Source organism: Carcharhinus amblyrhynchos, chromosome 20, assembly GCF_965287045.1.
Source record: "Carcharhinus amblyrhynchos chromosome 20, sCarAmb.v2.hapA, whole genome shotgun sequence".
In the NCBI taxonomy this organism is placed as follows: Eukaryota; Metazoa; Chordata; class Chondrichthyes; order Carcharhiniformes; family Carcharhinidae; genus Carcharhinus; species Carcharhinus amblyrhynchos.
In genome coordinates this window covers 805,299-832,117 of record NC_137343.1, presented here as the reverse complement: position 1 = coordinate 832,117, position 26,819 = coordinate 805,299, and the positions used below count along the sequence as shown (strand labels likewise).

Below are 26,819 nucleotides of genomic sequence, written 5' to 3'. Positions count from 1 at the left end.
CACTGACCCCTGAGGCTCACCAATAGTCACCAGCCGCCATCCTGAAAAAGACACCTTTATCCTCATTCTCTGCCTCCTGCCAGTCAGCCAATTCTCCATCCATACTGGGATCTTACCCTTAACACCATGGGCTCTTAACTTATTTAACAGTTTCCTATGCGGCACCTTGTCAAAGGCCTTCTGGAAATCTAAATAAATCACATCCACTGGTTCTCCTTTATCTAACTTCCTTGTTACCTCCTCAAAGAACTCTAATAGATTTGTCACACATGCCCTCCCCTTGACGAAGCTGTGCTGACTCAGTCTTACTTTATTATACACTTCCAAGTACTCTGCCATCTCATCTTTAATAATGGACTCTAAAGTACTGCCAATGACCAATGTCAGGCTAACCGGCCTATAATTTCCCATCTGCTGCCTCTCTCCCTTATTAAACAGCGGTGTTACATTAGCTACTTTCCAATTCTCTGGGATCTTCCCTATCTCCAGTGATTCCTGAAAGATCGCTGCCAATTTCCTCAGCTATCTCTTTTAAAATCCTGGGGTTGTAGTCCATCCGGTCCAGATGATTTATCCACCTTCAGACCTTTGCGTTTCCCATAACCTTCTCCTTAGTGATGGCCACTACACTCATCTGTGCCCCCTGACTCTCCTAGAGCTCTGGCATCCCACTGGTGTTTTCCAATGTGAATGTGAACATTTACAGAGCATCAATATCTCTCACGTGTGGTATGTCTGTGACAAAAATCAATAGGAATGTTCTAACGAGGAGCTACAAACCAGAGAGATATTTCTAGTATTCTCTCTCGTCTTTCATTGATATTGAGTTATTTTGCTTTGAATGTAGCACCGTTGCTATTTTTGACCAAGTCTCTGTCACACCTCAATGTCAGAAGGTGTGAATTTCAGCAGTGATATGGGCAGAAACAGGACAATCTCAAACAAATGATCACATGTATAGGTTGAGAGGTGGTAGATTCAATACGAATGGATTACTCCTAAACTGGAGGGGGACTAACACCCTGGCGGGGAGATTTGCTAGAGCCACTCAGGAGGGTTTAAACGAGTTTGGCAGGAGGGTAGGATCCCAAGCAGTAGAGAGACAGAAGTTTGAGGACAGCACAGAAGTTAAAGAGAGCACATTAAGTAGTAAAGGCAGTGTCAGTAATCCTAGTACCAGACAGATCGGGCAAAAGCAAGACAGAGAGAAAGGGAAATCCAGATTAAACTGCATTTATTTCAATGCAAGAGGCCTGACGGGCAAGGCAGATGAACTCAGGACATGGATGGGTACATGGGACTGGGATATTGTAGCAATTACTGAAACATGGCTAAGGGAGAGACAGGACTGGCAGCTCAATGTTCCAGGGTACAGATGCTATTGGAAAGATAGAACAGGAGGTAAGAGAGGAGGGGGAGTTGCACTTTGATTAGGGAAAGCATCAAGACCATACTGAGAGAGGATATATCTGAGGGTTCGGCCATTGAGTCTACATGGGTAGAACTGAGAAATAAGAAGGGGGAATTACTTTGGTAGGGTTGTACTATAGGCCCCCAAATGGGCGGTGGGAAATTGAGGAGCAAATATGTAAGGAGATTACAGATAGCTCCAAGGAAAATAGGGTGGTAATAGTCAGAGATTTTAACTTTCCCAACATTGACTGGGACAGCCATAGTATTAGAGACTTAGATGGAGAGAAATTTGTTGAGAATATTTGGGAGGAATTTCTCATTCAGTATGTGGATGGCCTGAACAGAGAGGGGGCAAAACTTGGTCTCCTCTTGGAAAATAAGGAAGGGCAGGTGATAGAAGTGTGAGTGAGGGATCACTTTGGGACCAGTGACCATAATTCTATTGGTTTTAAGATAATTATGGAGAATGATAGGTCTGGCCCAAAAGTTAAAATTCTAAACTGGGGCAAGGCCAATTTTGATAGTATCAGGCTGTTGTACAAGACATTGGTAAGGCCACACTTGGAATACTGTGTGCAATTCTGGTCACCCTATTATAGAAAGGATATAATTAAACTAGAAAGCTTGCAGAAAAGATTTACTAGGATGCTACCAGGACTTGATGGATTGAGTTATAAAGGAGAAGCTGGATAGACTGGGACTTTTTTCTCTGGAACATGGGAGACTGAGGGGTGATCTTATAGAGGTCCATAAAATAATGAGGGGCACAGATCAGCTAGATAGTCAATATCTTTTGCCAAAGATAGGGGAGTCTAAAACTAGAGGGCATAGGTTTAACGTGAGAGGGGAGAGATACAAAAGTGTCCAGAGGGGCAATTTTTTCACAGAGGGTGGTGAGTGTCTGGAACAAACTGCCAGAGATAGTAGTAGAGGTGGGTACAATTTTGTCTTTGAGAAAGCATTTAGACAGTTACATGGGTACGATGGGTATAGAGGGATATGGGACAAATGCGGGCAATTGGGATTAGCTTATGGGTCCTTTTTTAAAAAAAAGGTCCTTTTAAAAAAAAGGTCGAAGGGCCTGTTTCCATGGCATAAACCTCTATGACTCTCTTTCAAACTGAGGTGAGTAGGAACTACTTCTCACAGAGGGGGGTGAATTTGTGGAACTTGCTGCTCCATAGCGCAGTGGAGCCTGAATCATTGAATGGTTTCAAGATGGAGATAGATATGTTTCTAAACAAAAAAAGAAAAGAGGGATATGGGGAACAAGTGGGAAGGTGGAGACCAGGGAGAGCTCAGCCATGATCTGACTGAATGGCGGAGCAGGCTCGAAGGGTTGAATTTGCCGACTTCTGCTCCTTGTTCCTATGCCATGCTGACAGAGGAAGCTACTGTTTCACTTCCTGGGGTGTTGATGAACCCATGGCATGATCTGTCAGTGTCATGACAAATAATCCCGTTCCACCAGAAACAGGGTTACTTGTCATTCTTGTTTGTGTGATTTTACCATATACACAATGGCAGCTGCATTTGTATCTGTAACAACAGCAACTGTACACATCAGGCTGGAAATTGGCAAAAGCCAATAGCGGGTGGGAAAAGCAGCGTTGAAGCTGCCAGTGGCTTTCTCTGCCGTGTAGTCTCACACGGAGAGAAGGAAAACAGCAAAGGCCAGGTCCCAATGATGTGCTGCTGGAGGGGTGGCTTCTGATCCACCTACCCCGCCAGCAACTTAGTCCCTCGCAGATCAAAGTGACATTTTTAAAGGCTGTCCCAGTGCTAAGGAGTTCATCCTGGTTATCCCCCCTCCTCACGTCTGCTATCATAACCCCTTCCCTGGCACTGCCCCTGGCATTGCCCCGACTCTGCTCTTCATAGTGTCTGGGCATGACCCTCAACCCCCAGCGTGGTGCATTCACCTGAACTCCCCTGGGAGGGGTCTGCTTGCCAGGTGCAAGTTGTGGGCAGTCAGTCATGTTTTACGATATTCTACCCTCATGCTGATGTGAGGGGACGTTGATTCAGGTGTAGAGGCAGTCTCACTGATGGGGAGAGGGGGGTGGGGGGAGCTGTCTCACTGATGGGGAGAGGGGGCTGGGGGGAGCTCTCTCACTGATGGGGAGAGGGGGGTGGGGGGAGCTGTCTCACTGATGGGGAGAGAGGGGTGGGGGGAGCTGTCTCACTGATGGGGAGAGGGGGCTGGGGGGAGCTCTCTCACTGATGGGGAGAGGGGGGTGGGGGGATCTCTCTCACTGATGGGGAGAGGGGGGTGGGGGGATCTCTCTCACTGATGGGGAGAGGGGGGTGGGGGGAGCTCTCTCACTGATGGGGAGAGGGGGGTGGGGAAGCACTCTCACTGATGGGGAGAGGGGGGTGGGGGGAGCTGTCTCACTGATGGGGAGAGAGGGGTGGGGGGAGCTCTCTCACTGATGGGGAGAGGGGGGTGGGGGGATCTCTCTCACTGATGGGGAGAGGGGGGTGGGGGGAGCTCTCTCACTGATGGGGAGAGGGGGGTGGGGGGATCTCTCTCACTGATGGGGAGAGGGGGGTGGGGGGAGCTCTCTCACTGATGGGGAGAGGGGGGTGGGGAAGCACTCTCACTGATGGGGAGAGGGGGGTGGGGGGAGCTGTCTCACTGATGGGGAGAGGGGGGTGGGGGGATCTCTCTCACTGATGGGGAGAGGGGGGTGGGGGGAGCTGTCTCACTGATGGGGAGAGGGGGGTGGGGGGAGCTCTCTCACTGATGGGGAGAGGGGGGTGGGGAAGCACTCTCACTGATGGGGAGAGGGGGGTGGGGGGAGCTGTCTCACTGATGGGGAGAGAGGGGTGGGGGGAGCTCTCTCACTGATGGGGAGAGGGGGGTGGGGGGATCTCTCTCACTGATGGGGAGAGGGGGGTGGGGGGAGCTCTCTCACTGATGGGGAGAGGGGGGTGGGGGGATCTCTCTCACTGATGGGGAGAGGGGGGTGGGGGGAGCTCTCTCACTGATGGGGAGAGGGGGGTGGGGAAGCACTCTCACTGATGGGGAGAGGGGAACACTCACTGACGGGGAGGAGGGGTGGGGTGACAGTCTCATTGACGGGGAGAGGGGTTGGGGGACTAATGTGTTCATGTTGACAGGAAAGCCAATGCGACTGAAGATGGGAGACTGTGAATGCAAGTATGTTTTATTTGAAACTGTAAACAATCCAGTCTTAATTTTGCTCTGATTGCACTGACAGTGCTGCACTCAAATATAAAAAATCAATCATTAAATTAAGTTTATCCTTCAATAGGAAATTTTGGAAGAGTACAATGAAACCAAGACTCACATGAATATGGTGTTATTTGATGATGCCCTGGAGCATTTGACACGTGTTCATCGCATCATCAGAATGGACCGGGGTCACGCCCTTCTTGTTGGTGTTGGTGGATCAGGCAAACAGTCCTTGACGAAACTGGCAGCATTCACAGCGAATTGCGAGGTAAGTAACTGTATTCCCAGCATGATGTGGAGATGCTGGCGTTGGACTGGGGTGGGCACAGTAAGAAGTCTCACAACACCAGGTTAAAGTCCAACAGGTTTATTTGGTAGCACGAGCTTTCAGAGTGCAGCTCCTTCATCAGGTGAGTCTATAATAACAGTAATAACACAATAACACCGCTCGCATTGTGATAAATGTTTAAGACTGCAATTTATACAAAATGTTACTATATAAAGAGTGAATATTTTTGTACGGGATACAGCACTGACAAACACTATACTGTTTCTGTTTGGTCCATATCAGATTTTTGAGATCGTTCTGAGCCGCGGTTATGGGGAAACTAATTTGCGAGATGATTTAAAGGCCTTGTATCTGAAACTAGGCATGGAGAACAAGCCAACAGTTTTCCTCTTCACGGATGCCCATGTGGCAGAGGAAGGATTTCTGGAGCTGCTGAATAACATGTTAACCTCAGGTACACTAACTCTGACTTCACGCTCAAAGATGCAATGGTGAAATCTCCCCCAAATGGATTTCTAGATTCAAATAGTTGGTCTCACAGCGACATTCCTGTTAACTCAGTGGGGCTATCCACTATAATGTGGGTTTCCTGGAGGACAAGAATGTGGACACTGGGACACCCCCATATGCAGCAGCAGCACTGGAGGATCCTGCCTCTGGACAAGGCGACCTGTCTCTATCACCACAAAATGCACCATAGGAGGAATGGGAAATCCCACCCATGTGTTTGTTGAACTGTTCTGAGCTGGAACTGAGACTACAATGTGAAAGCAAACTTAGGGATATATTCTTAATATTTTGCAGGAATTGTTCCAGCACTTTTTCCAGATGAGGAGAAGGAGCCCATTTTAGGACAGATAAGAGATGAAGCTATGAAAGCGGGTACCAGTCCAGCGAAAGAGAGTATTTGGCAGTATTTTGTTAATAAGAGCGCCAGTAATCTGCACATTATACTGGGCATGTCGCCTGTTGGTGAAACGCTACGAAGGAGATGTAGAAACTTCCCAGGTCTCTGAAACTTGTTGCTTGGGCTTGAATGTGCATTTTAATATATATTTCAGGAACAACTTTTATATTTTCATAAATTAAAATGCTGTGTGACAGTTACATTTAATCTGTAATCACAGTAGGCTTGTGAGGACAATCTTTAAATAACTGCTTTTACGAAAGAGGAACGAATAGTATGAAACATGGATTCTTTTCTGCCAGGGTACTGTGTCATGTAACAAATGGGCGAGTGTGGGCGGGGGCAAGTGTGGGTGTGGCGTGTGGGCGGGGGCAAGTGTGGGCAGGCTGGGGGTGCAGGGGGGTGGGAGCGAGGGGGGCATGGGGGCAGGGGTGAGCGGGGGGTGGGGGTGAGCCGTGGGCGGGGTGAGTGTGGCAGTGTCAGGCAGAGCTTTGGAGAGGCTCTTCATTTCACTACATGTACACCAGTTCAAATTTCCTTTGCTCTCCTGTGAAATATCATTGGATCTTTCACAATGTTAAATGCAAGCCGTTGTTGTTAAAAATCAGAAAGTGTCCAATCACAACTCCTGTCAATCCAGTCGGTGGAAAATATCAAATCATTGGGCCCCTTGATACACGTTAACATCATCAATGAACCTGTTGAATTGCTTCCATCTCTCGGTCTGTAAACACCTCCCCAGAACTGATCCCGTTTACTCCAGCAACGTGTAAAGAAAATAAAAACAGAAAATGCTGGAAAAGCTCAACAATCTTGCAGTGTTATTGGAGAGTGAAGCAGGAGGCTAGATTTTCCTGTCATGGTCTTTTGGCTGCCTTGCCTGATTTTCCATCCCGGTTGCGCGATTCCCACTGGAAAAATCATAATCCTGGTGAAGGTGGCACTGCTGGCCTCTGAATGGCGGGAAGCTCTTGGATGGTTGTGACTTGCCCATTGGGGTCACAAGATGCTATGGGCCTTTCCTTAAAAAGACAACACAGGGGTCTTACTGCTCCCCATCCCCTCCACAAGATTCAATCCAAAATCTCATTGCTGTGGATAATTTATTAACTTATAACCAAAGGCTCTGGTAGTGTTGTGGTTATGTTACAGGAACAATGAAGAGAGTCAGACTATTAACTCTGAGAACTTTAAATTTTTAATTTTTTTTTAAATAAAAGGCATAGTTATTTGTGAAGCCTCAAATGGTCATAAAAACCCAAATCGTGATTCGTGTCTTTTCAGTGAAGCAAACCTGTGGGTATATCCAGTCTGGCCCACTATGTGACTCTACTCCCATACCAGCCTTTTAACAGCAAATCATTGAGTGCAGTTGTAACAAACTGGCCAGAGTTCCAAAAGAAGATTAAATAGCAACCACACCATATCTCGAGGATAGATTAAAGAGCTAACAAATATTTGGGCCCCTTTGAAGTATGGAGACACTGCTTGCTGCATGTCCAAATTCGAGAACGTGGTCTTTTTCTCTCAATGGTTTTTTTCCCTGTTTACATCGAGATGTTTTTGTAATCTTGCTGCCATTGCATTCCATCTTTGTTAAATGGTTCAAAAACTTTAACAATTGAATATTCAGTTTGATAACACTAAGAGGTTTTACTTTGATTTGTGTACAATCTTGCAAACTGTCTAAACAATCTGACCTGTTGTATAATGCAAATGCCCATCTCTCTGATTGAAGGTGATTTCTCTGTTCCAGGTCTGGTGAATAACACTGGCATTGATTGGTTTTTACCGTGGCCTCGCCAGGCTCTGCTTGCTGTTGCACAATCATTCTTAGGTGAGGAAGAAACAATTTGCTCATTGACTATTGATACACACCGGACAGGATTTTCAAAGTGAGGTCAGGAACATTGCAGCCAGATCAATTCTAGATCTCGACCTCATGCCTGAATGGCATTGTTCTTGGAGCATTGTTTTTAAATGTAAATGGGCTGATTGGGTGTGTGCTGAGCAGGACACCTGGCTAAAGGCAACAAGCATGTTCAGGAAGTGGGAGTTGTGTATGTGGACCAGCAACAAAGGCATGCAGCGGCCATTATGGTGACTGCCACCTTGCCAAGGAGAGCAGGCAGCTCAGGAAAGGACCAGGGGGATAAAGACGATATCAAGTGGCCACGGGTACCAAGCTGAGCTTTATGTGCTTGATTCAGTGCAAATTAATCCTTCAAATGTCACAGAAAACCTCCAGATTTTAATGAACTTTCATTTATCCCAAGTTGTGCATGAGGCTGATTTGCTGTGTCTGGAGTAAAGGTTGAAAACCTTTTCCTTTCTTAACAAGCTCCTTGAGGAGTTTGAGGAACCAGTAACTGGTGGCCTGCCTTTCTCTTAAAGTTGCAGAGGTGTCCTCAAGGCAGTGGGATCCAGCACCATCCTCTGGGGAAGGAATTTAAATTGCAGCTGCACCTGTTCCTGCCTCAACTGGCAGTTGAAAATCCACCTCACTGTTTATTCTGTGTAAAACCAGAGGTTTGTCAAGTCAACGTGACATTCAGGGAGATATCATCCATGTGTGTAATGTTAGCTAAAGGAATTGAACACCGGAAGGTTCATGTAAGAGTGTTTTGGATCATTATCTTTTTCAATGTGAAGGAACTGCATGGGATGGATTTAATTGTCACTTTTCATTTCAGGAAAGAATCCAATGATTCCTACAGAACACTTTGAGAATGTGATTGACCACGTGGTTATGGTGCACGGCTCTGTCGAAAAGTACAGTTTGCTGTTCCTACAGAAACTGAGACGCAGCAACTATGTCACCCCAAAAAATTATCTGGACTTCATCCATACATATGCCCGGTTACTGGATGAGAAAGATCAATTCATTTTGGGTAGGAGCGCATCAAAATAAATACTGAAAATAAAAGGCATGTTCACAGAGAAAGCTATTAATTATTATTAAATCATTATTATTATTATAATTATTATTAAGTCGAATACAAGAGCAGGGATGTACTTCTGAGGCTGTATAAGGCTCTGGCTGACCCCATTTGGAGTATTGTGAGCAGTTTGGGCCCCATTTCTAAGGGGGGATGAGCTGGCCTTGGAAAGAGTTCAGAGGAGGTTCACAAGAATGATTCCTGGAATGAAGAGCTTGTCATATGAGAAACGATTGAGGACTCTGGGTCCGTACCTGTTGGAGTTTAGAAGGATGAGGGAAGATCTTATTGAAACTTATAGGACACTGTGAGGCCCGGGATAGAGTGGAGAGGATGTTTCCACTAGTAGGAAAAGCTAAAACCAGAGGGCACAACTTCAGCTTAAAGGGATGATTCTTTAGAACGGATGAGAGGAATTTCTTCAGCCAAAGGGTGGTGAATCTGTGGAACTCATTGCTGTAGAAGGCTGTGGAGGCCAGGTCATTGAGTGTCTTTAAGACAGAGATAGATAGGTTCTTGATTAATAAGGAGATGAGGGGTTATGAGGAAAAGGCAGGAGAATGGGGATGAAAAAAAATCAGCCATGATTGGCAGAGCAGATTTGATGAGCCGAGTGGCCTAATTCTGCTCCTATGTCATATGGTCTTTCAGATATATACTCTTAACTGTAAATGTGTTAAATTGTGCTGATATCGAATCAAGAAATGGGGAAACATAAGGAATTCCAGATAGTGCTTTCCCAGCAATCGATTATCTCGATGTAGCGTTGTTAATGCAGAAGTATCTCAAGGTGTTTCACAATCAGACAAACAAAATCACATTAAACCAGGAAAGGTGAGATCAGACAGTGACCCAAAAATTGTTTAAAGAGGCAGTTCTTAAGGAAAACCTTAAAAAAGGAGGGGAGGCTGTGAACCCAAAAGCTGGATAATTCCTGGTCTTCAACGTGCTGCATTGTGACACCCAGGTGGCACTATGTTGAAATGTAAATACGGAAGCTGGGTCAGAGACAGCCTGTCCAGGATCTGGGAGTTGGCTGCAGAGTGTGAGTGGCAAAGGCAGTTATGATGGGACTACCATCACTTTGCCGACGAGAGCAGGCAGCACCTTGGAGGACTGCAGCAAAAATCCCTCATGAAAGTAGTGAAATGAAAGTAATACGCACAATCTGTTCCCAGATCCTCTCGGACCTGGTATGTTTCACCCAAAAAACTTCACTTCTTCCCACTTTGAGCTGTGTGCTAATGTACAGCTGACTGTTAGTGTTTGTGATATTCATATTTGAATATTGGAATCCTCCCACCCCAGAATGTGACTTTTAAATTGTGCATGCATCCATTTCTGATCCCATCAATAGCTAAGAGGAATGAGTGATTAACACTAACCAATTAAATACCATTCTCCTTTGCTCTCTCCCTGCAGCTCAATGTAAACGTTTGGAGGGTGGATTGGATAAATTAAAGGAAGCCAGTATTCAGCTAGCGGAATTAAACTTGAAGCTTGCAGAACAGAAGGTTATACTGGCAGAGAAAACAGAAGCTTGTGAAGCCCTGCTGGCAGAGATTGCCTTTAACACTGCCGTGGGTAAGACCAGCCTCATTAGGAAATGTTGGGTACATTCTCAGCCTGACATTACTAACTGTTAATATCTCCATACCTACCGGAAGTATTGCCACCTTTATCAGCACAAATCTGTGATCATTTACAAACACAACATTGCTAAGCAGGAAAAGACCCAACTGATTCGCCAAGCCTGCCCCACAAAATCTTCACAACACACCACAGCTCTCTCTCACTTTCCCTCATAGCCGCTATTCTTCCTCTTCCAGTTGAAAAGTTGTATTATGAGTCTGGAGCTTTATTATCACATCCAGTTTGGATGACAGATTAGGCGGGGGAAACAAACCTTTGAAAAAGTATATCAGTTTTACACATGTACTGTAAGGTTAGAGAGAACAAAGAAAATTACAGCACAGGAACAGGCCCTTCGGCCCACCAAGCCTACACCTACCATGCTGCCCAACATAACTAAAATCCCCTACCCTTCCTGGGACCATATCCCTCTATTCCCATCGTATTTATGTACTTGTTAAGACGCCCTTAAAATTCACTACCGTATCTGCTTCCACTACCTCCCCCAGCAACAGTTCCAGGCATCCGCTACTCCCTGTGTAAAAAATCTGCCTCGTACATCTCCTTTAAACCTTGCCGCTCGCACCTTAAACCTGTGCCCCCTAGTAATTGACTCTTCCACCCTGAAGAAGTTGAAATCCTCCTGCCGTCTCTCCCAGTGCGTGTTGGTTAAATAAAGAGCATCTTTAACTACATACTGTCTTTCACGAGTCTTTGAATTAGCTGGTTTCAGCTCAATACATGGCACCAGAGGAAAACCCCCTTACGTTTAGCCACTAAGACTTACACAAATAGAGGATTTATATACCAAAAAAAATTAAGCAGTAAAAGATTAATGTTACATGGGTTGTTTGGCCATCATTTTCTGTGTAAAGGATGCTTGTGATTTCAGTCTGGTCTCTGGAGATTTTCAGTTTGAAACAGTGAGATGCTCATTTCGGAAATTGTTCCATTTTTAAGTTCAGGAACCTAGAAATCCCTCAGTGCTACACACACACACCCCCCTACTTAGAACCATTGGAACAGGAGGAGGCCATTCAGCCCCTCAAGCATTTACCACCATTCAATCAGGCCATGGCTAATTTGTGTCGTGACTCCATCTACCTGTCTCCCCTATGCATTTGCTGGCATTAATAGTAAATGGTTAGTTTTACTGACCGAGTGAATTCACTTATCAGAGTGTTTTGTAAGCTACCTTTGATTTTTACACTAACTGCATTACTGTTGGAAGTGTAAATAAATGCAGATTTATAGATGCTCCAATGTAACTTTTTCAGCCGAGGAGAAGAGGCAGTTGGCAGAAGAGAAAGCTTCAGAGATAGAGGAGCAGAATAAGGTGATAGCAGTGGAAAAGCGGGATGCAGAAGATTCCTTGGCTGAAGCTTTGCCTGCTCTGGAGGCTGCCAGAGCAGCTTTGCAGAGTTTGGATAAGTCTGATGTCACTGAGATCAGGTAATTCTGGAAAAGCAATGCTTCTGATTTTAAAATTCTCACCTTTGTTTTTCAAATCCTCCATTCTCTTCCCTATCTCTGTCATCTTCTCCAGTTCTGTAATTTTCTAAATTAATTACAAGCCTCCATTATAGCCCCTTGCACATCCCCCATTTTAATCCCTCCTCTATTGGTGACTGTGCCCTAACTTTGGATTCTCTCCACCACATCTCTGCCTCTCCATCCTCCTTCAAGAAGCTCCTGAAAGCCAAACTCTGACCAAGATATTGGGCATCAGGTTAATATCTCCTCATGTGGCTCAGTGACAATATGTGTTTTGTAAAGTTTCGGTGCAGTGAAATCTAGAAAAATACAAGTCCTTGTTGTCCCATGAGCAGCCAGCTTTATTATTCCAATATTCTTCATCTACACTGCATCCTTACTGTAAACTGGGGTTTCATTACTGAGAATCACCACTTTAAGTCAAACAATGGGCCCGAGTCTCCCATCCTGAAGCACATGTTTTTTGGTACGTTGGCTTGGGAGACACGCATGTCAGCCATTTTGCGGGATTTGCACATGTGTTCCTGACGCATGCGTGTCTCCCAGAGCCGGAGAACAGGTGCTGTTGGGACCAGGCTGGAAACCGGCGGGAAGACCAGGTAAGTGATTTTAATCTTTTTGTAATGTAATTTAAATGTCATTATCAGGCCTGGGACTGAATTCTCCAGGCCCGATAGCATCTCCCACCCTGCCAGGAGTATTTCAGTCCTGCAGGGTTTAAAGTAGCTTCTCATTTACGGGGAACTAGCTGGAGACCTTGCTGCAATGAAGGGGGGCAATCGGTGTCCCTCAGGGAGTTGGGCAGTGGGGGTTAGTGTCCCCTGGGCATGGACACCCTGGCAGTGCCAGCCTGTGCCCTCTTACCCAGGGGCACCTTGGCACTGCCCACTAGGCATTGACTGGGGCAAAAGGGGTGGGGCCTAGGGAGCAGGGCCAAGGGGGCTGGGGGCAGCAGTGCAGGTGTCTTGGGCTGGGCAGCAAGCAACAGGCTGACAGTTCAGAGTCACTGCACATGTACAGAGTTCCAGAACTGTCCGATCCCGGTGTGAGTAGCATCCCCCCGCAACTCCTCCTCAAGCTTTTAATGAGATTCACAGTTGTGATCTCTGCATTGCACAGAATGCAGGAGGTTCGAGTCTGAACTCCCACTGAAAAGACAGTGTCATTTATATCAGCTTTCCCACCAATTTAGCATTGAGAATTTGTTTGGGCCCAACGTGTGTAATGCTGTATTCCTGGCTGGAATAAAGTGCAAAACAAAATACCTCATGGAATATGACAGGAATACTGTATAAACTCAAATTAAATAAAACTAAATCATCCAGACTAGTGCTGAGTAATATAGCTTCAGTATCTCTCCCACAGCACTCCTGAAACTCAGCTCAACTTGTTGCTTGCTTTCCTTTCCTATTCTGTCTCTCTTTCCTTTCCCACTGTCTCTGTCTCTCTTGGTTATCTTCCCCATTCTCGCTCTCTTGCTGACACACTCCTTTCCCACACTATCTGTCTGTCGCTTATAGAACATAGAACACTACAGCACAAACAGGCCCTTTGGCCCACAAGTTGCACTGATCATATCCATACCTACCAGGCCATAGAACTATCTGTAACTCCCAATCCCATTAAATCCCATGTACTCATCCAGAAGTCTTTTAAAAGATCCCAGCGAGTTCGCCTCTACCGCCACCGACGGCAGCCGATTCCACTCACTCACCACCCTCTGAGTGAAAAACTTAACCCTAACATCTCCTCTGTACTTGCCTCCCAGCACCTTAAACCTGTGTCCTCTCGTAGCGACCATTTCAGCCCTGGGAAATAGCCTCCGAGAATCCACCCTATCTGTTCCTCTCAACATTTTATAAACCTCTATCAAGTCTCAACCTTCGTCTCTCCAGGGAGAAGAGACCTAGCTCCCTCAACCTATCTTCATAAGGCATGCCTCCCAATCCAGGCAACATCCTTCTAAATCTCCTCTGCACCCTCTCAGTAGCTTCCACATCCTTCCTGTAGTGAGGCGACCAGAACTGCAAGTGGGGTCTGACAAGGGTCTTATGAAGTTGCAGCATTACCTCCTGAATCCTAAACTCAATCCCTCGATTAATGAAGGCCAGTACACCATACACCTTCTTGACCACATCCTCCACCTGCGAGGCCGATTTAAGAGTCCTATGGACCCGGACCCCAAGATCCTTCTGCTCTTCAACACAGCTAAGACTCCTACCCTTGATATTGTACTCCTGCATCCCGTTGGTCCTGCCAAAATGGACCACTACACGTTTATCCATCTGCCACTTCTCCGTCCAGTCTTGCATCCTATCTATGTCACGCTGCAACTTCTGACATCCCTCCAGACTATCCACAACACCACCAACCTTCGTATCGTTGGCGAACTTACTAACCCATCCCTCCACTTCCTCATCCAGGTCATTTATGAAAATGACAAACAGCAAGGGTCCCAGAACAGATCCCTGGGGCACTCCGCTGATGACCGACCTCCGTGCAGAAAAAGACCCATCCACAACCACTCTCTGCCTTCTGCAGGCAAGCTAGTTCTGGATCCACAATGCCAAAGCCCCTTGGATCCCATGCCCTCTCACCTTCTCAAGAAGTCTTGCATGCGGGACCGTATCGAACGCCTTGCTGAAGTCCATGTAAACTCCATCCACCACTCTTCCTTCGTCAATGTGTTCAGTCACATTTTCAAAGAAGTCAACCAGGCTCGTGAGGCACGTCCTGCCCTTGACAAAGCCGTGCTGACTATTTTTTTCCCATTCTGAGCTATCTCTCTCTCATTCTCCTTTCCCACATTCTTTATCTTTCTGTCTTTAGAACCTGGGCCTTCTGGCCAGGGTCCAAACCCCTAATCCAGGAGGAGCTAAGGTTGGGGGGAAAGACTGTGGGTGAAACCAGATAGCAAGAGAAGAGGTGGGTGGGAGGGAGTGGTGGTGGCGTGGGAAACAGGGAGGACAGTGCAGGAGAATCTAGGGGACCAGGAGGAAGATGTGGAGGTTGTGGGAGAAGCTATGGGATGCAAGACAAGCTGGCCCTGTGCTGCTGGGGGCACAGTAAGAAGTCTCACAACACCAAGTTAAAGTCCAGCAGGTTCATTTGGCAGAACTAGCTTTCGGAATCTCAGGCTCCTTCATCACCTGTTGGGGCACGGCAGTGACTGGGTGGAGACACAGCATGGGCACAGGGGAGTCTCAGAGCATCCCTGCCTTGGAACAGTACCAGCTCAGAGTGTTCCCACCTTGGAGTGATACCAGTTCAGTGCAGCACCAGCTCAGAGTATCCCCAGCGTGGAGTGGTCCTGTTTACTATTGCAGCTTTTAACATGCTAATCATGTTCAGGTGCTCCCGCTTATGAAATGGGTAGAACGTGTCTTGATTCTCAATTCATATGGAACTGGACCATTCCCCCAGTGAGTGGAAAAGGAGGATTCAGGGATTAAGACAGTTGTTTCACTATAGATTTTAAAAATCTCATTGTAGGTATTTGCAATGATAGAGTGTGCGGTGAATTTAAGCTTGTAAAGTCAGTGAAGACTCGAAAACCGTGCATCTGAAATTGGGAGCATGCAGTAGTGTGTGGACGAGTTACTTGGCTATGAAAAGGCTGGTGAAATATTCAATGAACCATTGGTTGTGTCAGGAGCAGGGGGCTTGGGGGGAGGGTCAATGGGGGGAATGGGAGACTGGTGTTGATAGAACGGCAGTGGGGGGGCTGTGTTGGTGTAAGGTGGGAGGGGGGTGTGAGTGGTGTAAGTGGAATGGTAGTGGCCCAAAAGCAAAGCTGAGCAAAAGGCCCCACTAACTGTAAATCTGTCACTGGGAGTCCTTCTGGTCAACATGTTGATTGTAATTGAAGTCAGACATCCACAGTGGCTGATAATGAATGTTTGGCTGTATAACTCTATGTGATGTGGAGGTTGAGATATCAGTAAGGTGTGCTTTTTTCCCACAGTAAGAAGGAAGCAAGGCACTGACTTTATTTTAAATGATAAAACTGCACTTCTCAATCCAAAACACAAATTAAAATGTGAAGAATTGGCAGATAATGTGCTTTGAGTAATTGATTAGAACCTGTTGGTATTATTTTGTTGCAGAACTTACTAATCTTTCTGTTCTTGGTATTAAAGGTCATTTGCAAAACCACCAAGGCAAGTCCAGACTGTTTGTGAATGTATTCTTGTCATGAGAGGCTATAAAGAGATTAACTGGAAAACAGCTAAAGGCATGATGTCAGAGGCAAACTTCCTAAAGACCCTGATGGAAATGGACTGCGATGCTATTGGGCAGAATCAAGTCAAAACCGTAAAAGGTAAATGCTTAAACTAGAAGAGAAACTGTCTTCTTGATCTTATTGAATGGCGGTGCAGGCTCGAAGGGCTGGATGGCCTACTCCTGCTCCTATTTCTTATGTTCTTATGTTCTTATGTTCATTATTGACAGGGGATTCAGTCACTTTAACAATCAGATATTGAGATATTGATGCTTAATTAAGTTTATTTGTTAGTGTCACAAGTAGGCTTATACAGAGGATGGCGAGTGCTGCCTGGGGAGGTGAGGGGAGCAGGTACGGTACAATAGTGACATCTGAGGGGCAACTAGATGAAAATGTAAATGGGATGGGGATGGAAGGATACGGACTCCGCAACTGCATTCGGTTTTAGTTTAGGCAGGCATCATGGTTGGTGCAGGCTTGGAGTGCCAAAGGACCTGTTCCTGTGCTGTACTGTTCTTTGTATATTGATACTGCAATGAAGTCACTGTGAAAATCCCTGAGTTGCCACTCTGGCACCTGTTCGGGTACACTGAGGGAGTAATTAGCATAGCCAATGCACCCTAACTCAGCACGTCTTTCAGACTGTGGGAGGAAACCAGAGCACCCGGAGGAAACCCACACAGACATGGGGAGAACGTGCAGACTCCGCACAGACAGTGACCCGAGCTGGGAATTGAGCCTGTGTCTCTGGCACTGTGAGGGAACAGAGGTAATTTCATGAAATGTGCAGTTTGTACTCGTGTGGTAGTTGTGTTGAATTCTCTCTTTGCTGACATTGCCAGTGACTGTGGATTGCACCTCACCTGTACAGGATCAGTGGGGCCTGTCAGTAACTGCAAGACCTGCTGAGATTTTTGCAGCATTTTCTGCTTCAGTCCTGGAGTATGACTGAGAGATACTTATTTGAAGATTGCTTCCATATGCCTTCTTCAGTGAGCTTTGATATTTCAGCCAGGCTGCCTTTTCAATTCTGTTTGTCCCTTCCAATCTTGTTGCAGCTTAAATTCCCTTTTAACCCTTCTACACAGTTACATTCTGAAACTGCTATGATAGAATTTGAGCTCATATTCTCTAGATTACTAACACAGGTTTCTGAGATACTAATCCAGGAAAATAATGCTTACATTGTTATCCTTCTGGTAGCCGTCATGGCTTCTTACAATTGGGACACCTGAATGCAGGGTCCCAGTGGGAAGCCACCAGGTTCCCCTCACCACCTCCAGCAGAGGACCAGATCCAGGACAGCCAATTCCAGGTTCTACCTCTGCATTGCCAGGGGGAGGAATGCGCCAAAAGGCCCCTGCAAATTCAGGGCCTACATATCCTATCATGTGACCAACTCTTCAGTGTGAAAGACAAATGTCATGATGTGGGTATGCCGGCGTTGGACTGGCGTAAACACAGTAAAAAGTCTGACAACACCAGGTTTTAGTCCAACCTATTTATTTGATAATATACTCACTAGCTTTCGGGGTTACCCCCTTCGTCAGGTGAATGGAGAGTTCTCCATTCAGAACTCTCCATTCACCTGACGAAGGGGGTAACCCCGAAAGCTAGTGAGTATAAGACAAATGTGCCATAGCAATATCATAGTTCAGCAATTGAACAAGAAATATGTCAGGTTATAAATTAATAGTGTTTGCATTTCTAGGTTTTCTCAAGAGTCTGAACACCTCACTTGATGAAATGCAGGCCATCAGCAGAGCAGGAGCTGGGATGTTAAAGTTTGTGGAGGCTGTCATGGGCTACTGTGATGTGGCTAGAGAGATCAAACCCAAACGGGAAAAGGTAATTATCGCCCTCAGCAAAGGCAGTGGCATTATGTTATCTGCACTCTTACATTACTTTTGTATTTATCGAAGAGTGACCTTTATGGCCGTCAGATTTAATATTTCTCTCATAGAATCATAGAATGATCGAATCCTTAAAGAGGCTATTTGGCCCATCGAATCTGCATCAACTTTCTGACAGAGTATCTTATCCAGGTCCTCTCCCCACCCCATCCTTGAAACCCCACACATTTTCCATGGCCTAATCTACACATCTTTGAACACTAAGGGGCAAATTAGCATGGTCATTCCACCTAGCCTGCACACCTTTAGACTGTTTGGACCTTGATCGTTGGTCTGTTGCATGTGGAATAAAAGCCAATGAACACATTCATTCTTTTTATAGGTTGCCAGGTTAGAACGTAATTACTTTCAAAGCAAACGTGATCTGGAGAAGATCCAAGCAGAGCTGGCAGCTATACAGAGGGAGCTTCAAGCCTTGAGTGACCGGTATGAGGCTGCAATGACAGAAAAGCAACAGCTTCAAGAAGAAGCTGAAATTATGGAAAGGCGATTGGTGGCTGCAGACAAGCTAATTTCTGGTTTGGGATCTGAAAATGTTCGGTGAGTCCTGTCAACACGAAAAATATGAAGTGCAAGTTACCCTTGGTATGGAAATGGGTGATAGAAAATTGGATTTGTTACTGTGATGGTAGTGTCCTATTGCTCTAGATATGAAAGTTGCTTTTTATGTTTATTTACAGATTTAGCTCTATTCTGCAGACAGTCAGCATGTCCAGAAAACATTCAGCTCATGCTGGGAGAGCAGGATAATTGCTCATTTGAGCCATGTAGTGTTTACTTGGGATAGAGCTAATGGATTTTTTAATAGGTGGAGATTTCCTTTGATTAAAGGAATGGAAGATGAGATTAGGTATACAGGGTCATGTGATGAAGTGGTTAATGAGAGAAGATAAATCTGTAGCTTTTCAGTTCTGGCTGGGAATTGCTTGAAAACAGAGGCTTCCTGCAAGCTAATGAAGCTCATTCTCTCTGAAAGCTTCAAGACTGTCTATGCTCATAGCAAGTATATTTACAGTTGCTAATTGTATTTATAGTGGCTTTTGATTCCGTAAGAGGAATGTTGCTTATTTGGAAGTGAAACAGACTTAAGTTAGAATAAAAGTTGTTTCATTTTTAAATATTGTTTAAATATTTATGAGGCATTCGCCTCCAGTGATGTTTGTCACCCAAATAAATGAGATTGACCAATATCTTTAAGCAGGATCCTTAAGTTTGCCATATCTACTCTGGTTGGCCCACATGTGACTCACCATCCGCATCGACCATTCATTCTTAGTGCCCTCTGATATAGCAAGTCAGCTGTAAATAATGATAAGAACATACAATACAGGAGCAGGAGTAGGACATTTGGCCCCTCGAGCCTGCTTCGCTGTTCAGTAGGATCGTTGTTAGGTCTGATGATAACATTCCTCACCATGAAGTTCATTGATATGAAGGAAATTGGATAGACCTATCGGCAGTGACCCAGGCATCATCTGAGGATTAGACCATCACAAACCCTTAAACCTGCAGAGTTCCTCACACCAACATCTAGGTTTAGCCCTGACTTTGGATTTTTAATGTCTCATGTGGTGATAGCACATTAAACCTTCTTCATTGTGCCTTGTAATGTATTTGTTTAATTTCAAAAGTCATAGCAATGGTAATCAAGGAAAGCTATTTAAAGAGAGAAATAATTTGCATTTTGATAGCGTCTTGCACAGCCTTGAACCATCTCAATGACCAGTAAATGCATTTTGTGCAGTCACTGGTATTCATGTCAATAAATAATGCAGCCAGTTTGATACAAACGAGCAATGTTTCTATTTATGGTGGTACTGGTTAAAGAATGAAGAGTTATATTAATTCATAAAGTGGAAAGTAGTTCATTTGTCGCACCAAAATTAGCAAATATTACTCTCCAATTTAAATTGAAATTCCAATATCAAAATTAGTATTAAATCTGGATCATAATCCCTTCAGACTGAGTTAAAATATTTCATTAAAGTTAGAAATGTTGCTGAACCTAATAAGAAAAATATTCATCTTCCATTTCTCCCGAACAGATGGACAAAGGACTTGGAGGATCTAAAGATTCGTCGAGTGAGGTTACTCGGAGATTGCTTGATTTGTGCTGCGTTTCTGAGCTATGAAGGAGCTTTCAGCTCTGAGTTCCGCAATGAAATGATTTACCATGAATGGCAGAATGATGTACTGAAGCGTGAAATTCCACTGAGTCAACCATTTCGTTTGGAAAACTTGCTCACAGATGAAGTTGAAATCAGCAGGTCTGTTGCATCATTGTACAAATCTAATTATATTCCAACTTTTAAATGATGCTTCTCTGCCTGAAAGTCACAGGTTTACAGGTAATGTAATTATTGGAGTCAATTTTCCTCATTCAGCTTTCGTTTCATAATACAGATAGAAAGAATTGCCTTTAAATAATGTCTTTCTCAATCTCAGAAGATTCCAAGGCATGTTACTGCAATGAACGTGTCATCTATATCTTCCCCAAGCTTTCTTCCTCGTTGATAACCATACCGCCAATTTTTGTATCGCCTGAAAATTTCTTTATCGTATCCTCTACATTTGAGTCTAAATCATTAATGTAAACTTCAAAAAGCAAATGTCCACATACTGAGCCTTGTGAAACCCCAAAGATAACAGTCCTCCAGTCCCAAAAATATCCATCAACAATAACCCTTAGCATCTTGCCAATCAACCTATTTTGGATCCAATTTGCCGCTCTCTCTTAGATCCCATGAGCTTTTATTCATTGACCAACCAGCTTGGCACATGGGACCTTGTTTGAACCTTTCCTAAGATCCATGTAGACACATCCACTGCATTGCTGTCATCAACCCCACTTGTCACCTCCTCAAAAGTGTTCAATCAGATTAGCCAGACGTGATCTTCCCTTCACAAATATACATTGACTTTCCTTGATTAATGCAGGCCTCATAGAGGGTGTAGGAGTTAAGAAAGAAATCGGGAGGGCAAAAAGAGGGCGCGAGATTGTTTTGGCAAATAAGGCAAAGAAGAATCCAAAGAGTGTCCACAAATACATAAACAGCAAAAGAGTAACTAGGAAAAGAGTAGGGCCTCTTAAAGATCAACAAGGTCATCTATGTGCAGATCCACAAGAGATGGGTGAGATCCTAAATGAATATTTCTCATCAGTATTCACTGTTGAGAAAAGCATGGATGTTAGGGAGCTTGGGGAAATAAACAGTGATGAATTGAGAAGTGTACATAATACAGAGAAGGAGGTGCTGGAAGTCTTAAAGTGCATCAAGATAGATAAATCCACGGGATCTGATGAAGTGTAGCCCAGGATGTTGTGGGAGACTAGGAAGAAAATTGCAGACCCATTAGCAGAGATATTTGAATCATTGACAGCCACAGGTGAGGTGCCTGAAGATTGGAAGGTGGCAAATGTTGTGCCTTTGTTTAAGAAGGGCTGCAGGGAAAAGCATAGGAACTATAGGCCAACGATACTCACACCTGTGGTGGGTAAATTGTTGGAAGTATTTTGAGAGACAGGATCTACAGGCATTTAGAGACGCAAGGACTGATTAGGGACAGTCAGCATGGCTTTGTGAGTGGAAAATCATGTCTCACAAATTTGATTGAGTTTTTTGAACCCCCAAGAGGGTAGATGAGGGCAGTGCAGTCGATGTTGTCTACGTGGACTTTAGCAAGGCCTTTGGTAAGGTACCGCATGGTAGATTGTTGCATAAAGTTAAATCTCACAGGATCCAGGGTGAGGTAGCCAATTGAATACAAAATTTGCTTGACGACAGAAGATAGAGGGTTGTTTTTCAAACTGAAGACCTGTGACCAGCGGTGTGCATCAGGGATCGGGTTTGCGTCCAATGTTTTTATAATTTATAATAATAATTTGCATGAGAATTTAGGAGGCATGTTTGCAGGTTTGCAGATGACACCAAGATTGGTGGCATAATGGACAGTAAAGAAGGTTATCTATGATTGCCATGGGATCTTGATCAATTGGGTCAGTGGGCTGACGAATGACAGATGGAGTTTAATTTAGACAAATGTGAAGTGATGCATTTTGGTAGATTAAACCAGAGCAGGACTTACTCAGTTAATGATAGGGTAAAACTCTCTAGAACATTGTTTATAGAGCAAAGTGACCTTGGGGTACACGTTCATATCTCCTTGATAGTGGAGTCACAGGTGGACAGGGTGGTGAAGCAGGCATTCAGCATACTTGGTTTCATTGGATCATCCTATTATAGAAAGGATATCATTAAACTAGAAAGAGTTCAGAAAAGATTTACCAGAATGCTACTGGGACTTGATGGTTTGAGTTATAAGGAGAGGCTGGACAGACTGGGACTTTTTTTGCCTAGAACGTAGAAGGCTTAGGGGTGATCTTATGGAGGTCTATAAAATAATGAGGGGCATTGATCAGCTAAATATCTTTTCAATATCTTTTCCCAAAGGTAGGGGAGTCTAAAATTAGAGGGCATAGGTTTACGGTGTGAGTGGAGAAATACAAAAGCGTCCAGTGGGGCAATTTTTCACAGAGAGAGTGTTGAGTGTCTGGAACAAGCTGTCAGAGGCAATGATAGAGGTAGGTACAATTTTAAAAGGCATTTAGACAATTACATGGTTAAGATTGATGTAGAGGGATATGGGCCAAATGCAGGCAATTGGCACTAGCTTAACGGTTAAAAAAGAAGGGTGACATGGAAAAGTTGGGCCAAAGTGCCTGTTTCCGTGCTGTAAACCACTCTGACTCTATTTGAAGGTTTAAATGTCCCTCAGTATTGATTCCAATAATTTGCTTATAAGTCAAATGAAGCTAACTGACCTATAATTGCCAGAATTTTTTCACGCTCTTTGTTCTCCAAATTTCTCTTTTAATTTTACCTCTACACTTCCAATACTGTTCTCAGCTTTCTTGGTATTAAGTTCTCAGTGTTTGGTATAAGCTTCCTTTTTTGCTTTAACGTATACTCTATCCACCTTGCCATTGAGGGGACTCTAAATTTGGCTGTCTAACCCTTTTTCTTTATGGACACATTGTTATGGTTCAGGTCAGAAACTCCAAAGTGTTTAGTGGAGCCCACCTAAGTTTTGCATCTTGAATTTGGCTAGGATAAGCATGATAGGCTTCACTTCAGGTATGATTCAAATGACCCACTAGGGAGCTTTCATCAAACCAAGTTTATTTAAGAGTATAGTTAATATGTATGGAAAAAAAATTAACAATAACTTTTATCAATTACAAACAAAAACAATACAACCACGATAATGTATAACCCTTAACCCTTAAAATGTTCCAATCGAACCAAAACCTTCCATGGACAAAACCCTTTAACCAAGTTCAACACAGCAAAGTCCAATGCTCATGTGATTTGGGAATTGAGTCCTTTGATTGGAGAACTGAAATTTCTCAGTCTTGTTAGTCCTAGAAGTCCTCTTGACACACGCAGAACGGTTTGAAATCAGAACAGTTTCCCAGAACTCCAGGTAGACTGATCAAACCACCAACAGCAGATTCTCCCTTTCAGAAAGGCAAAACCTTGCTTTCAGATTTTTTAAAAATTCATTTGTGGGACATGGGCATTGCTGGCAACCAGCATTTATTGTCCAGATAACTAGCAGAATTTTCAAATAAAACAGGGAGAGAAACACTTCTTTTCAGCTTGCTGTCCCTTCTAAAACTCAAATGTGCAGCTCAGAACTGAAAATGAAAGTGCTCATAACAACATAAGAACATAAGAAATAGGAGCAGGAGTAGGCCATCTAGCCCTTCGAGCCTGCCCCGCCATTCAATAAGATCATGGCTGATCTGTCGTGTCTCAGTTCCACTTTCCCGCCCTCTCCCCATAACCCTTAATCCCCTCTCTTATCAAAAACCCATCAACCTGCGTCTTAAAAATATTTAGCGAGGCAGCCTCCACCACTTCAACGGGCAGAGAATTCCAGAGATTCACCACCCTTTGAGTGAAGAAGTTCTTCTTCAACTCTGTTCTAAACCACCCCCCCTTTATCTTGAGGCTGTGCTCCTGTCAGCCGCAGAGTCATAAACATCCGGGTGACAATAAACAAACCCACTTTAAGCAGAAATGAAAGGATATCTCCAGACAAGCTGGCAACAAGTGACATTAGCTCGGGCTGTGAGAGGTCATGATTTTAAAGAAGCATCTCTTAAAGATACACTAATGTCACCGTATGTTTACCTTGAACACCTTGACTTTGAAAGAAATGATGTGACATATATGGACAAACTTTCTATAATATAGAATATGTTTATATTATGGTGGGGTGCCACAGGGATCAGTGCTGGGACCCCAGCTATTCACAATATATGTTAATGATTTGGATGAGGGAACAAAATGTAACATCTCAAAGTTTGTAGATGATACCAAGTTTGGTGAGAGGGTGAACTGTGACGAGGATGCAGATGTCATTCAGCATGATCTGGACCGGTTGGGGTGAGTGAGCAAATCAATGGTAGATGCAGTATAATTTGGATAAATGTGAGGTTATTTTGAAGCAAAAACAAGAAGGCAGATTACTACCTGAATGACTGTAAATTGGGAGATTGGAATGTGCAGCGGGACTTGGCTGTCCTTGTACCCCAGTTGCTGAAGGTAAGCATGCAGGTGCAGCAGGTGGTAAAGGCAGCAAGTGGCCTGTTGGCCTTCATTGTGAGAAGTTTCGAGTACAGGAGTAGGGATGTGTTGTTGCAATTATTCAGGGCCTCGGTGAGGCCACACCTAGAATATTGTGTGTAGTTGTGGTCTCCTTTTCTGAGGAGCGAAGGTTTACCAGGCTGATTCCGGGGATGGTGGGACTGATGGATGAGAAGAGATTGACCAGGTTAGGATTGTTTTCGCTGGAGTTCAGATGAATGAATAGGGATCTCATAGAAACTGATAAAATTCTAACAATACTAGACAGGATAGATGTAAGGAAGATATTCCCAATGGTGGGAAATCCAGAACTAGGGGTCACAGTCTAAGGATTCAGGATAGAGTATTTAGGATAGAGGTGAGGAGATTTTTTTTGTCCAAAGAGTGGTGAACCTGTGGAATTCATCACCATAGGAAGTAGTTGAATGTCAACACATTGAATGTATTCAAGAAGTGCCTGGATATAGCACTTGGGGCGAATGGGATCAAAGGTTATGGGGAAAAAGCAGGATTAGGTTATTGAGTTGGACGTTCAGCCATGATCGTAATGAATAGCAGAGCAGGCTTGAGGGGACGAATGACCCCCTTCTGCTCCTATCTTCTATGTTTCTATGTTTAGTATACTGGAATTGGGCAAATTATCCTGTATTTTGCTATATGAAAATTTACATTTCATTCTTGTGGATTCAGGTGGGGCTCAGAAGGTTTGCCACCCGATGAGCTCTCAGTTCAGAATGGAATCCTGACAACACAAGCGAGCCGATTCCCACTGTGTATCGACCCTCAGCAACAAGCCTTAAACTGGGTGAAGAGAAAGGAAGCAAAGACCAATCTGAAGGTAAAGTTCAAGTTCTTGTCAAACGCACTTAGTAATTCAACAGCCTTGTGTTGTATTGCTGATATCGTGTTTGTCTTTTACCTGCTGTGATACCTTTCACTCTGTTACATATTTCTTCACTGAGTTATTCCATTTCGGATCGTAAGTAGCCTTTGTTAATGGTGATGAATGGTAATTGTGTCTGAACTCTTCCAGATCTCTTCATTTAATGATCCTGATTTCCTGAAACAATTGGAGTTGGCCATTAAGTATGGATTTCCCTTCTTGTTCCAAGATGTGGATGAATACATTGATCCAGTGATTGATAATGTCCTGGAAAAGAACATTGAAGGACAGCAAGGGCGTTATTTTATTAGGCTGGGTGACAAGGAGGTTGACTATGATCCTAACTTCAAAATGTACCTGAATACAAAGCTGTCAAACCCCAAGTATCAACCTTCAGTATTTGGGAAATCCATGGTGATAAACTATACTGGTAAGTCCTACAGCAGTCTGTATTGCCTTATCGCAAATCTGCATCATGTATCCACAAGAGCAAATTTAACTTAGTATAGAAATTCTTTCTAGCTGGAGTACATGAAGCATTTGCTACTTGATCAAACTTTTATTTGCGGCCAGTAATTTAAGGAATTGATATAAGAAGGAATACTGGAACTTAGGACATTGTTGTTTCTTATGGCAGCAAAGCTGGTGAGGCCACATTTATTTCTCATCCCTAGTTTTTCCTTGAGAAAATGGTGGTGAGCCATCTTCTTGTACTATTGCATCATTGTGGTGGAGTTATTCCCACAGTAATATTTGTTAGGGAGTTTCAGGACATTGACTGAGTGAGTATCCAGGAACAGCAACATACATCCCAAATTGGACTACATGACTTGGAAGTGATGATATTTCCAAAATGCTGCTGTTTTTATCCTTCTTTGTGATAACATATGTTATGAACAAAGAACAAAGAAAATTACAGCACAGGAACAGGCCCTTTGGCCCTCCAAGCCTGCACTGACCGTGCTGCCCAACTCAAGTAAAACCCCCTACCCTTCCGGGGACCGTGTTCATGTATTTGTCAAGACGCCCCTTAAAAGTCACTACCGTATCTGATTCCACTGCTTCCCCCAGCAGTGAGTTCCAGGCACCCACCACCCTCGGTGTAAAAAACCTGCCTCATACATCTCCTTTAAACCTGGCCCCTTGCACCTTCAACCTGTGTCCCCTAGTAATTGACTCTTCCATCCTGGGAAAAAGCTTCTGACTATCCATGCCTGTCATAATCTTATGACTTCTATCAGGTTGCCCCTCAACCTCCATTGTTCCCGTGAG

General features: G+C 44.3%; 1 protein-coding gene across 1 annotated transcript in view; it reads left to right on the top strand.

The window, feature by feature from the left end:
- dnah10 (dynein axonemal heavy chain 10) overlaps window positions 1-26,819 on the top strand; it is a 337,567-nt gene that overhangs the window by 218,685 nt on the left and 92,063 nt on the right. Inside the window, exons 51-63 of the mRNA XM_080207920.1 lie at window positions 4,692-4,880; window positions 5,184-5,355; window positions 5,706-5,909; window positions 7,565-7,645; window positions 8,502-8,699; window positions 10,170-10,331; window positions 11,657-11,831; window positions 16,013-16,194; window positions 17,810-17,946; window positions 18,334-18,551; window positions 20,057-20,278; window positions 25,355-25,502; window positions 25,698-25,977. Of these exons, the coding sequence (XP_080064046.1) occupies window positions 4,692-4,880; window positions 5,184-5,355; window positions 5,706-5,909; window positions 7,565-7,645; window positions 8,502-8,699; window positions 10,170-10,331; window positions 11,657-11,831; window positions 16,013-16,194; window positions 17,810-17,946; window positions 18,334-18,551; window positions 20,057-20,278; window positions 25,355-25,502; window positions 25,698-25,977 (2,368 nt within the window). The remainder of the gene's footprint in view (window positions 1-4,691; window positions 4,881-5,183; window positions 5,356-5,705; window positions 5,910-7,564; window positions 7,646-8,501; window positions 8,700-10,169; window positions 10,332-11,656; window positions 11,832-16,012; window positions 16,195-17,809; window positions 17,947-18,333; window positions 18,552-20,056; window positions 20,279-25,354; window positions 25,503-25,697; window positions 25,978-26,819) is intronic.